At 42.0% G+C, this 16,184-nt stretch overlaps 1 protein-coding gene across 2 annotated transcripts in view; it reads right to left on the bottom strand.

The window, feature by feature from the left end:
- AK7 (adenylate kinase 7) overlaps nt 1-16,184 on the bottom strand; it is a 180,332-nt gene that overhangs the window by 37,726 nt on the left and 126,422 nt on the right. For both annotated transcript variants that reach the window (XM_029597899.1, XM_029597898.1), the window contains exon 12: nt 14,586-14,709. In XM_029597899.1, the coding sequence (XP_029453759.1) occupies nt 14,586-14,709 (124 nt within the window). The remainder of the gene's footprint in view (nt 1-14,585; nt 14,710-16,184) is intronic.

Genomic DNA, 16,184 nt, shown 5'->3' with positions numbered 1-16,184 from the left:
AAAATGATCCTTTACTCTCTTTTTTAACTCTGGGGTGTAACCATATTGAATTATGTCCAAGACCCATTGATCTGAAGTAATGAGGATCCATTCTCCAAGAAAACCCTGTAGTCTTGCCCCCTATAGGCTCTACTGAAAAATGAATCCTTCTGATTCCATTGTGTATTGTTTGGCCCACCAGAGGAGTGGGCAACCTCTCCCCTTAGTCTTCTTGCCCCACGAAAGGACTGAAATCTACTTTTACCTCTAGAAGATTGAGGCATTACTTGTTTGCCCAGTCTGTATTTTTTAGCTTCCATAAACTGATTAAGGCGTCTATAAAGATGAAAATTAGGTTTAATCTTAGCCTCAGGTAATCTCTGAACCTTTGCATCTCCTAGATTTTTCATTAAACGATCCAATTCTTCCCGAAACAGGCATTTACCTCTAAAAGGCAAACGAGAAAGTCTAGATTTTGATAAAGAGTCAGCAGACCAATTTCTTAACCAAAGAAGCCTTCTGGCTCCCACTGGATCTAGCCGAAATTCTGATAATGTCATAAGGCATCAGAAATATATGTCTTAGCTGATTCTAGCTTTGCTGAACTAGCTACTTCAGAAAACTGTTGAATCCAATGGAAGAGACCTGGCAACATAACTTGTACAAATTGTTCCCTGTAGTACAAAAGAACCTGCAGAAAAAAAGATTCTTAAGTACTGCCTCTAATTTCCTTTCATGAGCATCATGAAGGAAAGCACCTCCTTCCACAAGAATAGTAGTTTACCTAGCAACCGCTGCAACTGTTGCATCAATCTTAGGCTGTTGAAACAGATGATCCAATACCTTAAGAACATAAGAACATAAGAAAATGCCATACTGGGTCAGACCAAGGGTCCATCAAGCCCAGCATCCTGTTTCCAACAGTGGCCAATCCAGGCCATAAGAACCTGGCAAGTACCCAAAAACTAAGTCTATTTCATGTTATCGTTGCTAATGGCAGTGGCTATTCTCTAATTGAACTTAATAGCAGGTAATGGACTTCTCCTCCAAGAACTTATCCAATCCTTTTTTAATCACAGCTATACTAACTGCACTAACCACATCCTCTGGAAACAAATTCCAGAGTTTAATTGTGCGTTGAGTAAAAAAGAACTTTCTCCGATTAGTTTTAAATGTGCCCCATGCTAACTTCATGGAGTGCCCCCTAGTCTTTCTATTATCCGAAAGAGTAAATAACCGATTCACATCTACCCGTTCTAGACCTCTCATGATTTTAAACATCTCTATCATATCCCCCCTCAGCCGTCTCTTCTCCAAGCTGAAAAATCCTAACCTCTTTAGTCTTTCCTCATAGGGGAGCTGTTCCATTCCCCTTATCATTTTTGTCGCCCTTCTCTGTACCTTCTCCATTGCAATCAGTGGCGTAGCCAGAATTGATTTTTTGGGTGGGCACAAGGTTAACATGGGTGGGCTGTAGGCGTGCAGGTCTACTAGTTGTTTTTTTACTGATAAATAATGCCAAATTATGCAGCATAGCATTCACATCTACGCCTAAGTATGAGGTTTACTTAATGATACAAACATAATTCACGGTGATTTGTGGTACTTTAGCCTTCTTATTATTACGATTTTATACACGGCTCCTACCTGTCCATAAATTTTGAGAGAGCGGTTGTGTTGCTTATATTTAAATTGCTAACATCTCAAAATATAGATATATATTTTTACCATTGTTGTCTGATCTTTGTATTTTTCTAATCAGTTGGTCCTGGTCTCTTTTTCCCATTTTTTCCCTTATAGCTCATTTCCTAATTCCTTTTCAGTGTCTTTCTTCTATTACTGTCTTCTTCCCTTCCACACACACATACACGCTTTCTCTCACAGACTCCCTCTCACACACTCAAGCTGTCACTCTCATATGCTCTCTCCCCCCCCCCCCCCCCCCCCCAAGCTCACATTCTCTGCAGACACACATACAAGTTCTCACTTTCTCACCCCTCCCCAGGCTTATATTCTTATGCACACACAGACGCACATCCAGGCACCCATTCTCACCCACAAACCCATGCTCCCAGTCTCACCCACACATATTCAAGCTCCCATTCTCATCCATACATATACACATTTAAGGTCCTATTCTCACCCACACATACACACATTCAAGCACCCATTCTTATCCACATATTCAAGCTTCCATTATCACCCACCCACACAAACCCAGGCTCTCATTCTCACCCATATATACACACATTCAAGCTCCCATTCTCACCCACCCACAAACCCAGGCTCCCATTCTCAACCACACATACACACATTCGAGCTCCCATTCACCCACATATTCAAGCTTCCATTCTCACCCACATACACACCCAGGCTCCAGTTTTCACCCACATTCTCATCCACACATACACATTCAAGCACGTGCACAGCTTCCGCTTTCTCCCCCAGAGCAGGAAGATCAGCTGCCTCTCCTGCTGCCACCGGCCTCCTAATATCTTCGGGCGTCGGGCTGTATTGCCCGCCGAACTTCCTGTGGAGGGGGGGAGTGGAAGCGCAGCGCACAACGTCCGCTTCCTCCCTCCCCCCCCCCAAGCAGGAAGATCGGCGGGCCCGACGCCCGAAGATAGCAGGAGTCCGGTGACAGCAGGAGAGGCAGCTGATCTTCCTGCTTTGGGGGAGAAAGCGGAAGCTGTGCGCGGCGCTTCCGCTCCCCCACCCCCAAACAGGAAGTTCGGCGGGCCGTTTGGCCCGAAGATAGCAGGAGAACGGGTGGCAGCAGGAGAGGCAGCTGATCTTCCTGCATTGGGGGGAGGAAGCGGAAGCTGCGCGCGGCGCTTCCGCCCCCCCCCCCCGAACAGGAAGACCGGTTGGCCATACGGCCGCAGCAGCACTTCCCCATGTGTGCCGTGATGGCGCGCGAGGCGTGGGTTCTCTTGTTCGCCGTCGCAGGGATGGGATCCCTCGACAGCCTTGCAGTTCCGGTGCCAGCTGGGTGGGCCTGGGTCTAAGTTGGGTGGGCACCTGCCCACCCAGGCCCACCCGTGGCTACGCCACTGATTGCAATTATATCTTTTTTGAGATGCGGCGACCAGAATTGTACACAGTATTCAAGGTGCGGTCTCACCATGGAGCGATACAGAGGCATTATGACATTTTCTGTTTTATTCACCATTCCCTTTCTAATAATTCCCAACATTCTGTTTGCTTTTTTGACTGCCGCAGCACACTGAACCGACGATTTCAATGTGTTATCCACTATGACACCTAGATCTCTTTCTTGGGTTGTGGCACCTAATATGGAACCCAACATTGTGTAATTATAGCATGGGTTATTTTTCCCTATATGCATCACCTTGCACTTATCCACATTAAATTTCATCTGCCATTTGGATGCCCAATTTTCCAGTCTCACAAGGTCTTCCTGCAATTTATCACAATCTGCTTGTGATTTAACTACTCTGAACAATTTTGTGTCATCTGCAAATTTGATTATCTCACTCGTCATATTTCTTTCCAGATCATTTATAAATATATTAAAAAGTAAGGGTCCCAATACAGATCCCTGAGGCACTCCACTGCCCACTCCCTTCCACTGAGAAAATTGTCCATTTAATCCTACTCTCTGTTTCCTGTCTTTTAGCCAGTTTGTAATCCACGAAAGGACATCGCCACCTATCCCACGACTTTTTACTTTTCCTAGAAGCCTCTCATGAGGAACTTTGTCAAACGCCTTCTGAAAATCCAAGTATACTATATCTACCGGTTCACCTTTATCCACATGTTTATTAACTTCTTCAAAAAAGTGAAGTAGATTTGTGAGGCAAGACTTGCCCTGGGGTAAAGCCATGCTGACTTTGTTCCATTAAACCATGCCTTTCTATATGTTCTGTGATTTTGATGTTTAGAACACTTTTCACTATTTTTCCTGGCACTGAAGTCAGGCTAACCGGTCTGTAGTTTCCCGGATTGCCCCTGGAGCCCTTTTTAAATATTGGGGTTACATTTGCTATCCTCTAGTCTTCAGGTACAATGGATGATTTTAATGATAGGTTACAAATTTTTCCTAATAGGTCTGAAATTTCATTTTTTAGTTCCTTCAGAACTCTGGGGTGTATATCATCCGGTCCAGGTGATTTACTACTCTTCAGTTTGTCAATCAGGCCTACCACATCTTCTAGGTTCACCGTGATTTGATTCAGTCCATCTGAGTCATTACCCATGAAAACCTTCTCCATTACGGGTACCTCCCCAACATCTTCTTCAATAAACACCGAAGCAAAGAAATAATTTAATCTTTCCGCGATGGCCTTATCTTCTCTAAGTGCCCCTTTAACCCCTCGATCATCTAACAGTCCAACTGACTCCCTCACAGGCTTTCTGCTTCGGATATATTTTAAAAAGTTTTTACTGTGAGGCAAACGGATACAATCTATTAAAAATTCTCAGACGTCTATATCTGGCATCAGGAGAATCCCACTCAGCCATAATCATAGCCTCAATCTCTGGATGGAGCGGAAAAGAAGAGGCTGTTTTATGTGTGCCCCTAAGGATTGGATCCCAGCCTGGAACCTCTTCAAATTTCTCCTCCTCAAGGCCCAACGCAGCAGATACCTGAAATATTAATGCGGACATCTCCTCCTTATAGAACAGTCTGATCTGTTCCTCCTCGTCCTCTGCTGAATTAATCTCACCTTCTTCCAAAGATTCAATAACTCTTCCTCTTTTTTCTCATCCTCCATCCTAAAATATGGATTCCAAATCCATAGGAAAAGATTCAGCATCATCAGCATCTATTCTTTTTCTTTTTTGAGATCTAAAAACTTCAGCAGACAAATTAATTTAAACATGCTCTGTATCGTCCCGCCCCTCTTGTAAAGCATGAAATGCCTGATGTAAAAATTTGAAAAACTCAGGGGAAAATGTTCCAGAACAACTCCCAGAGGCTTCTTGTCTCAAATCAGTTAAAAAAATCAAGCCCCGGAACCAATTTGGGAGGTCCCTGGCTTAAAATAGGAACTCCCCTTGACGATGATGCACCCGGTGTCGCAATCAAAATGGTTGCCGTGTCTGAATAAGCCATTAGAATGGCTGCTACTGAAGGCTCCCCAGTAACTGAAGCTGCCCGAGATGAGGGCTTTTGTTTCATTACCGCATCGATTACCTTCTTTGCTGTCACCGTAGCTTTTAATTCAGGCGATTCAGCTTTACTGCGGCAAAGGGACCATAAGGTTCCTTCAGCAGAATTGCGCTTTGCCCTGCAACCGCCGCAGCGACAGACCTTTTCTGACATTGAGATTAATGAACTCATAGCTCCCGGCTGTGGCAGGACTCAGAAATTCACTGCGAAAATGCAGGTAACTCAATCTAAATCACCCAAAAATTGGCCGAATTTAGAGAGCAGAGACTTCTCCTCCTAAACACAAACGGTAAAGGAGTAAACAAAATTATAGTCTCTAGGGCTCGCGTCTCTGAAGGAGCATGGCCACAATTCAAGCCACTTTGACAATAGTAAAAGTGCTGAATATAAAATAATAACTTCTCTTCTTTATCTTTTTTTTATACAGTTACAAGAGCAAAAACTCTAAACTCCCATCTAACTGTGGGAGGCAGCGATCACTAGTTGAATTAGTTCTGAGCATCACATATATTCTAGTGATGTCATTAAAAAAAATGTTTTTAGAACTCTGTCTCCATTTATGATGGACGAGAGGATGAACCCATAGGTTCGGGACTGGTGGAGCTTTGACAGCTCCAGGCACTTATGTATTAAATATGTTCACTTCATTCCTTCACTAATTGGCCCTTCACTATCAGCTAAGGAATGCTCCAGAACAACCCCCACCCTGCCTATTTTTTTATCCGGTTAATTTTAAGGACGGTATTGATTTATCCATCTAAAACCCATTCAGCAAGGCAGAGCATTTAAAATCCAGGTTTTATCCAGTCTGTCCTGAACTTAGCTGGACAAACTTCTTTGAATGTCAACTGTACAATTTATAAGAGACAAGACAATCAATTTAAAAGCTGCAAAAAAAAGGGAACTTTCTAAAAATATAAAACATATTTCCTCTTCTCTTTAAAAAGCTGCTGAAGAATTGATGGATAAAAGACCAATTGTATGCATAATTATGAATTTGATAAACTCTCCAACTTACTAAACAAAACTACACTATACAAGGGCACTTTTCAAAGGGATTCTGGTATTTCTTCACCACCTTGGAAAACTCTACCCACCCCGTCCCAGGTAGGGAGACATGGCAGAGATAGGAGCAGGCCCTAGGTGAGCCAGAAGTACATGTAGGAATTTCATTTTGAAATCCCCACATGCTGTTTGCCTCACACACTTTGTACCTTCACTATATGCGAGGTAAAAAATAATCCCCAGGGCAAAACTCTGTGGGGTGTTCCCTTTTAAAAATTGCATTGTACTCATGAGTCTGTAAGCTCCGTAGGAAGTCTGGAAACTGTCCTATAAGCATCACTTCAGGGTTTTTAAAAAGATGAAATTACTTCTTACCTGATAATTTCCTTTCCTTGAATACAGTCAGACCAATCCAGACAAGTGGGTTATGTACGCCAACCAGCAGAGAGAGGCAGAGATCAACAGGTTCGCTGATGTCACTCCTTATACACATCTATACTACAACCGGCTTCCGGTATTTCTGTAACAAGCTAAGGGCCTCATTTTCTAAAGTATCGCAAGCCTGCGGTACTTTAGAAAAATGCAGTAATGAGGGGCAGGGGGCCAAAACGGGGGGGGGGGTCCTGCGCTAGCCGGCGGCGTCGCGCCCAATAACTACACCATAAAAGTTGTAGTTATTGGGCGTAAAATAGGCAGCGAAAAGGCTCCTTACCTTTTCGCTGTCTGCACCTTCTTCGCAGGGTCGGCCCCGGTGACGCCCCGACTCCTCCTCTTCCGGGGCCGACTCCGCCCCGATGACGCTAGCGCACATTTACGCTAGCATTAGAAAATGAGGCCTTAAGATGGTAACTTTCAAACTGGCATGCAAGCACACATTTGTGCACATACATCAGCCCGCGCCCAGGGACGTGGCCATTTATAACATATGCAAGCATGTTATAAAATAGTCTGGCCAAATTTTAAATAGGTGCACTAAGTGCGCACAAATCTCGCTTCTGCCGGATAAGTCAGGGGATTTTAAAAGTGGTGTGCGCCAACGCCATTGCCAGGTAAACCAGTTCATCCCCAGTTTGCCCATTTAAGGGGTAGGTCATCCAAACCCCCTAGTTTAATAGCTTTCACTCCCCCCAGTTAGCCCTAACCCTTAAAACCCCACAGATCTCCCTATTTGCCTTTATTTTTTTAACTTACACCTTTTCCATAGCAGAAGTAAATTTACGAGGCATGGTCTCTTAACGCTCGCCCAGGCACAAAATTATTTATGGAGACATCTCTGGTTCAAGCCCCAAAATGCCCATTCCCTGCCCTCGTCCTGCCCCTTTTTGAAAACTTTGGAGATGTGCGTGCTGTGGGAGATATGCGCCTATCCGGGTGGCTTTTCAAATCTGCTCGGAGTCCACAAGCCCAACTTATTTGTGCATCCCTAATTAATGTGTGTGCTGGGCTTTTAAAATTTAGCCAGAGGACTCTCAGAAGAATCAGGAAGTAGAAACAAAAGAAGTTTCCAAACAGTAGAATAGGAAACCACTCGACTGCAGTGATTCACATAGACGTTCACTGAACGTCCCGATTCTGGTTACTTGTCTTCAAAAAACTTCTTCTGCAATGCAGAGAGCAAATTAAGACCCTGAAGAAATCAGAACATAGGTGGACTGGTCTGACTGTATTCATGGAAAAAAATTATCAGGTAAAAAGTAATTACATCTTCCTCTTCATCCAGTCAGAGCAATCAAGACCAGTGGCTTGCACCCATGTTACTCCCTTATAGGTGGGATACTGCTCAGGCCCTTCGCAAAACTCCCAGAGGAAGCTCTCTCTCTAGCCCTGAAATCCAGGCTTTAATGCTTAGTGAAAGTATGCAAAGAAAACCAAGTTGCTGCTTTACAGATCTCTAAAGGGAAAACCAATCTTAACTTGGCCCATGAAGTCACCTACACCTTTGTGGAGCGAGTCTGTATCTGCTTCAGCAAAGAATAATAACACCCTCAATCCATCAAAGCATCTTAAACCTGTAGGCTACATCTCCCTTTTGTACTGTACTATACAAAACCAAAATATAAGATCCAACCTTCTAAATATGCTTGTGGCCTTGAGATACCATAAAAGATGTCGCCACATCGCCAAAGAATGAAGAAAGGTATAGACCTTGCCATCTGTCTATTTTTACTAAATGAAGACAAGGAGATTGACTGAAGGAGGTGGAATTTTGAAACAACCCTTAGAAGGAAGGAGGGAATGGTACAAATTTGGACCCTGTCCATTGTAACCAATAGAAAATGGTTCCCTATAAGAAAACGCCCATAACTCTTGACATTCCAATGACACTGAGAGGAGAGGATCACCTTGCTGGTGGCTGAAAGGAATCAGTAAATTTTTGCTTGGGACATTGTCTTTTTTAAAAGTATTGGGGCAAACTTAACTATTTGGGAATATTATTTAGTGTGTTTGTGCCTTTAATAGTCAGAAAGGCAGTGAATAAACAAGTTAGACTGTTTGTATTTTTAAATAGTCAGTCAATAAGGTAGCTAGTAAGCAATAGTGTTCTGCAGACTTTTAAAGAACTGAGTGTTTGTATTTAATACAAACTGAGTGTTTGTATTGAAAAAAAAACAAACCCCACAAAAAACAAAACAAAACAAAAAGTAACCAGAAGCTAGAAATAAGCTAGGAGCAGTGTATACCTAAGTAAAAAAGTTGAATAGTTCAGCTCAGTTACTCACCTTGGAAAGGTGTTGAGGTAGTGTGATTGGGTTTGAATAGGGACCAACATTTGTTAATCAAGAGAGCAGTGAGTCACTCTGGCTGACTAACTGAAGATGTCGACAAGAGCTTTAAATTCAATTATGCCCAATGAAGAAGCTGGTCTATCTCCAACAATACTTGAGCATTTCAGGTCCCTCCTTGATGATCTATTTGATGATGTATTTGAGTGTTGCTACTGCAACTCAAAAATTTTTTTTTTAATTCTTTATTTATACAATTTTGAACAATACAGACAACAATATCCGCTTGCCATTTGAAACAGGTGCAAGAAAATAAACAATAGTACAAGAGATAGTATTATTTTACCACTCTATATAAACGGTATTATCCCTGTTATAAAGAAATAGAACCAGTGCGTGTTAATAATATGAGCAAAATAAAGTAAATTGTTTATCAGAAATATTGTGGTTCCTTTTTCATAATTATTTAACTCGGACAGGATACAGTAACAGGTATTCTGGCATCAAGAAACTTACGTAACTCTAAAGGTTCAAAGAACACATACCTTTCCTGCTGGTATTTTACCACACACTTACTAGGATAATATAACATATGCTGAGCACCAATAGAATTTAGTTCAGGATTCATTTGAAGGAAATGCTTTCTGCGTAACTGAGTCACCCTGGTTATATCAGGATATGTCCAGATTTTTTGATTTAAGTATAATTTTTCCCTATTTATTAATGCAAGTTTTAATATCTTATCTCTATCTCCACTATTCTGAAATTTCACACACAGTGTGCCACGACATTCTACTTGATCAGTCATTGACTGTTCCAAAAAGGCCGTCAAATTGCCTACTTCTGAATGTTGCACATTATGTTGACTTACTTCAATTTTCTTTTTCCCCATTACAACAAAGAAAATTTTTTCAATAATTGGAATTTCTCCTATTTTTAAATTCAAATTTTCTATTAGATATTGTTTATACTGCTCGAAGGGAGAAATTAACTTCACTTTAGGGAAGTTTAAAATTCTCAAATTATTATACCTCAAGAGGTTTTCAATATTCTCTATTTTCTTTGTATTTATGGGGTCTCCCTGTATCAAAGTAGTCTGAGTTTTTTCCACTTGTTCTAATTTTGTGGAGATACTAATTAGTTTCTCTTCATGTTGTGCCACTAAGGGTTCAACTTTGGATATCTGATCTTTTGTTCCATTAACAGATGCATTTAGGGACAAAATTAATACTTTCAAATCAGTTAGGGTGGACCAAATAGTCTCCAGCGTTATCGGGTGTGTCTGTGAGCCTAAGGAGTTATTTAAACTTACTGATCCTAATGGGCAGAGTCTACTTCTCTCCTCCAAATTCTCTGCCCTCCCTTCCATCGCTAATGATGGTACCATTGTGAGGGGTTCCTTTACACTCCCCCCACTTTTTGGCCTTGCACCTTCTCTCTCCGTTTCCCCTCCATTAGGGGTAGATTTACTCAACCCAATAGGTAGAGAATCCCCTCCCAAAAGCAGAGCTTGTGCAAGGCTAGGCAGTGGAGGGGTCGCGGGTTCCCCAGGGCTCAATGAGATGTTAAAATCCAGAGGTGATCGTATTTGCTCTATACTTTCACCAGTACCTGGCGTCTCTCCTGGGTATATGGAACCAGTTCGTGGGAAAAATTTACCTATGGTAAGTTGCGAGGGGGTACTGGTCAGAGGGATTGGAGGGTCCCCTTTGACTTTCCCCTTTCTCTTTGTATGAGGCATCGGGTCTCAAGTAAATTCCCAGGTAATTATTCCCTCAGGGTTTTACTCACGCTTTGGTTCTAGGGCAGCTGAGAGGACCCAAATTTTCCGCCTCCACTCCGTCCACGCTCGGACTAAGCCGGACAAAGCCGCGCGCGCGGCTTTGGCGAAGCGCCGACGGCGACAATGCGCCGTGGCCTCGCCTATTTTATAGGCGGTCTCCTCCTCCGAGCATCACGGGGTCCAGGGACCAAGGAAAAAGTTCTTTACTCTGTATCCACAGAGTTCTTTTCTCTGGCAATGCAGGCGTGATTAAATCCAAACAGCTGCAGCTTCCTGCTACAGCCCCGCCGGTTTTATAGGCGGTCTCCTCCTCCGAGCATCACGGGGTCCAGGGACCAAGGAAAAAGTTCTTTACTCTGTATCCACAGGCACGGTAAAAGTTCTTTTCTCTGGCAATGCAGGCGTGATTAAATCCAAACAGCTGCAGCTTCCTGCTACAGCCCCGCCGGTTTTATAGGCGGTCTCCTCCTCCGAGCGTCACGGGGTCCAGGGACCAAGGAAAAAGTTCTTTACTCTGTATCCACAGGCACGGTAAAAGTTCTTTTCTCTGGCAATGCAGGCGTGATTAAATCCAAACAGCTGCAGCTTCCTGCTACAGCCCCGCCGGTTTTATAGGCGGTCTCCTCCTCCGACAGTCACGGGGTCCAGGGACCAAGGAAAAAGTTCTTTACTCTGTATCCACAGGCACGGTAAAAGTTCTTTTCTCTGGCAATGCAGGCGTGATTAAATCCAAACAGCTGCCCTGCAACTCAATTTAATGTAAACCGCCTTGAAATTAATTTGAAAGTCGGTATATAAAGTTGATAAAATAAATAATAAATAAATAAATCTATGCATGCTACTGTTGTGGAGCTTACCCTCATACCAGGGCTAGTGCACATTTCCGCCCACCGGCGTCTTTTACTTTTATGTACTACCGCCAATTTGGCTGCCCTATTAAATTGCAATCATGGGGTAACCACTTTTTATTTAAACCATGATATACTGCCGCATTTCTTAGCAGTTTAATTCATTTCTCTTTTGGTTTTCATTTCCCAATCTTATCTTTACAAAAAATTTTTTTATGAAAGGTTTTCTTCTTTTATATTTTTTTTAAATAACTTATTTGCTTTTTCAACCACAGTTTTGGTCTAAAAAACTCTTGTACTCTCTATCGCTTCTCATTTTCAAATTGAAAAGTGCTAAGAAAGAGTTTTTATCTCGCACTTATCTTATTCATTTTCATGAGAGTCAGAGTTCCAGTGTTCCGCCTGCTCGTAAGAGCCAAAGTATAACGTGCTCCACAGCCTTTTTTGTGGAGCACGTTATACTTTGGCTCTTACGAGCAGGCGGAACACTGGAACTCTGACTCTCATGAAAATGAATAAGATAAGTGCGAGATAAAAACTCTTTCTTAGCACTTTTCAATTTGAAAATGAGAAGCGATAGAGAGTACAAGAGTTTTTTAGACCAAAACTGTGGTTGAAAAAGCAAATAAGTTATTTAAAAAAAATATAAAAGAAGAAAACCTTTCATAAAAAAATTTTTTGTAAAGATAAGATTGGGAAATGAAAACCAAAAGAGGAATGAATTAAACTGCTAAGAAATGCGGCAGTATATCATGGTTTAAATAAAAAGTGGTTACCCCATGATTGCAATTTAATAGGGCAGCCAAATTGGCGGTAGTACATAAAAGTAAAAGACGCCGGTGGGCGGAAATGTGCACTAGCCCTGGTATGAGGGTATTTTCCACATTTTAAAACCATGAATAGAATGTGACCTTTTCTTTCTATTGTTGTTATCTAGTCACATTGTTGCCAGTTTTTTCTAATATTGACTGTTGTGGAGCTGTCAGCCATCACCTTGATCGCCTGCCCTACTAATCACAGCGTAAAGCCAAGAGAGTCAGCCATATATTCCTGGCCTCTAACCAGTTGATGGATCAGCTCACTTCCTCTGGGGTCGACTGTTTTAGTGCAAACAGAACCTGACAGCGCACCCCACCCCAGTCCGACAGACTTGCATTTTATGTCTTGCTGATTCCGGCAATGTCAGATGCCTGGAATAGTCTTGAGACTGGGAATGCCACCTGGAAAGCAAGGCCCTAGCAAAAAACATGTGCATCCATGCCTAGGCACTAGATGTAACGCTGCTGCCATGGCTCCGAGAACCTGCAGGTAGGACCATACCGCTAGATTCTTAGCTGAATCACACAATTGTGAATTCTTTGGTTCTTTAAAATGAAGTGAGCTCTCAGAGATTCCAGTATCTGAGACAGCTGTAGATGGCTCATGGGGAAATTGATAATCTACTCTAACTCCTGTATGGCCATATGGCTGATAGGATCTTAGACACGTCTTTGCTATGGGTGAACCAAAATACCTTCCTTGCGCCACCACCACTATTACCTTCAAAAAGGCACTTGGGTCGGATGCTAGCCCTAAACGGTAGTGTCTGAAACTGAAAATTCCGGTATAGCACTGTACAGAGGAACTTCTGATATACCATCTGGATTGGAATATGATGATAAGTCTCCATCCAAGCCAGGGATGCCAGAAACTCTCCTTTCTGCATCAGTAAAATTGCTTGTCAGCCATACTAAAGTCCTGAAATCACCTCAGAACCCATGAGGACCATACCTGGAAATGCTCTGGCTGTCAGGAGTACTGGGTGCTCAAGGCCAGGGAATCTTGCAGTGCAGCCAAAGGAACTGCTACCAAAAAGGGAGGCATGATCCATGAGCACTCTAAAGATCATTCTTTCCTGAAGCTCCAAAAATCTGAAATGTATTATTGGTCTGAGAAGAAGCCACACATTTTCAAATTAGTCTATCAGGAGCCCCAGAACCATTGAACCACTTCATACTTAAGGATCCTAACAGACACTGGTGACCTGGATTGGGCACTGACGAAAGCAGGCTACTAGACTAATCGGACCCTTGGCCTGACCCAGTATGGTAAATTATATGTGAGGGTCAACTATGGGACTTACCTCCAAAAGCCTGGGAACATTTGAGTCTTTCCCAACAAGAAAAAAAAATAGAGCATCCACTCTAAACCAGAACAGAAGACAATGCTGCAACAAACCAACATCTGCAGAGTCCTCCTCAAGAGTTTCAAATTCCCTGAAGACCTTTAAGGGCAGCTACTGTCTCAAAGATTAGAGGTCCGAACGTAAACACCACAAGGCTGTCATCTCTCTGGATAGCTCAGCAGCTGACATCCTTGAGCCCAAAGGACAACTCGATCTAGCAATCACATATAAATTAACCTCTAAAGGAACCATTCTGGAATAAACATAACTCTTTCTGCATTATGCAGAGGAAGGAACATAGGGGCTCTTCTGTAAAAAGAGCTATACCATTAAGTATTGGTGCCATGGAGGCACTGCAAGTTCAGAGGGAGGGAGTTGCCCAAGCATAGTGACATCATCTGCTGGGGACAGAGAATGCTGGCAGGCTGGTGTCAGCACAAATGTATATAAGGAGTGACATTAGCAAACCTGTTGATCTCTGTCTCCATCTGCTGATTGGTGTGCATAAACCACTGGTCTGGACTGGTTTGACTGGATGAAGAGAAACAGTTTATTTCCAACTATAAGTGATGGTAGTAGGTACCATCTCCATTTTTCACAGATTTTGGCAATCACAGCCCATCACATGACCAAAAATTCCTGCAATGGTCTGGGCTCCCATCCAGGCACAAGCCAAACCCAACTCAGATTAGTTTCCAAGATCTGGTGGGTTTGGGCTCACCCAGGGTAGGAGAGGGGTAATGCTGTAATTTGTAATGCAAAAATTGAAGGCAGTGTTCTTGGCTTGTATTAAGTTAAAACTAATTGTTTTGGAATGAAAGAATGATATATATAAATGGGTGAATGAAAGTACAGCAAATTAATTTCCTAAATGTTTGTTTTTGCAAAATGCATTTAATGTAACAGCAAGCATAATATTCCATATAAACTGTGTTCTGATTCTTACCTGCATTTTGCTCCATGTTTTCTTTGACAGCCTCTAAGACCTCCAGTGCATCACCTATATCCTCTTCTTCCTCCTCCTCCTCTTCCTCCTCCTCCTCATTACGAGTGATTAGAGAGAGTGCTTCCTGAATTAAGAGTATAAAGAAGATCAGTATTTTCTGTTTATCACATAACTGCAGATTTCTCTTTTATTTCATCTCTTTAGGTAAAAGTACCTTCTTTTGAATGTATGCTTAAGATATCCAATATCTGATTTTCTCAATGTGCAGTCTACTTTAGTTCAGAAATGCTGTTTTTATTTCTCTCTTTTTTCCCTTCTCACTTCAGTTTCATTATGTAGGGTAATGTTTACACTAACTACAGAATACTATGTTGATACTCATTCATAGAAATATTTATATTTATATATTACCAAAAGTTTAGTGTTTTAAAATAAAAAGTTAATGTAAAAATTTGTAAATTTGTTCTGGAGTGTTGCTCTTGCTGACTTCCAGTCTGCCCTCTACACCTCTGCTGTGTCCAGTATCTAACATATTCCAGCAGGGGCCAGAGAGCTCTGAGAACCCCCCCCCCCCCCCCCCCAAATATGAAGGAAAATAATTTTGTTTTTAAAGTTATTTTTGCCACTAAAGAGGTACAGCATAACATAGTTGCACTAAACATCCATGGAGAACTGTTTAATATAGTGACCTCTCACGTACGTTCATAACACAGCTAGTATATATATATGCAATCCACCTGAAGCATAAAAAAAAACAAAAACCCTTGGCCAAACTCCATACAGCCTACTGAGTTAATTTTCAGAGGAATTATGTGCATAAGTAGCTTGTACTTGAATGCATGCTATTTTATAAACATCAACAGTACGCAAGTATTTTCAGTTTCGTGCGCACATTTACCAGTAGACAATAAGGGGAAGTTTAGATGTGTTCTGGGCCTGGGCATGTAAGTTGCTAAGTTATGAGATTTACTCGAATACATTAGGCAATTTATTCATGCAATTTTACACTTGCTAATTATTCTTCAGTAATTGATACCAGACTCATCTGTGTTATCTGCTATGGCTGGGTGGGAGGGTCTCAAAGAACTGCAGATGGACTAGGTGAACTGGTGGAGGTATTGGCAAAATGGTCATTTTCATTACGTGCACATTTTTGAAAATATATCTACTTCTGCATATAAATCAGAGTTTCATGAGAACAAGTTCTATTTTTTTGCATGTAAAATATATGCACATATATTTATTAAATAAGGTAGAAAAAGAACATGATTTCAATGCATTGCTGATATTCACATGTAATAAATAATACCTGCATATGATGGGAGGTGGATATATGTGTATTAATAATTTGTGAAATAGATACTATGGCCGGGAGAAAAAAATCAGGGCTTGAAAAAGGTTGTTCAACTTGACAGAGATACAGAGATAGGTCCTCCCCAGAAAGCATGCACTCAGGCAGGGCAAATGTTAGCTTTTTCTCTGCCCGCAAAAAAAAAAAACAACAAAAAAACAGCCCAACTCCTTCCAGCAATACAAACTCTAAAAACAGACACCTCCCCCAAACCCTGGGTCTTCACCCCTTGTCCCGGAATCCGTGGC

The sequence above is a fragment of the Rhinatrema bivittatum genome, chromosome 4 (genome assembly GCF_901001135.1).
Source record: "Rhinatrema bivittatum chromosome 4, aRhiBiv1.1, whole genome shotgun sequence".
Lineage (NCBI taxonomy): Eukaryota > Metazoa > Chordata > Amphibia > Gymnophiona > Rhinatrematidae > Rhinatrema > Rhinatrema bivittatum.
The sequence above is the reverse complement of the archived record's forward strand: the minus strand, read 5'-3'. Positions and strand labels throughout refer to the sequence as shown.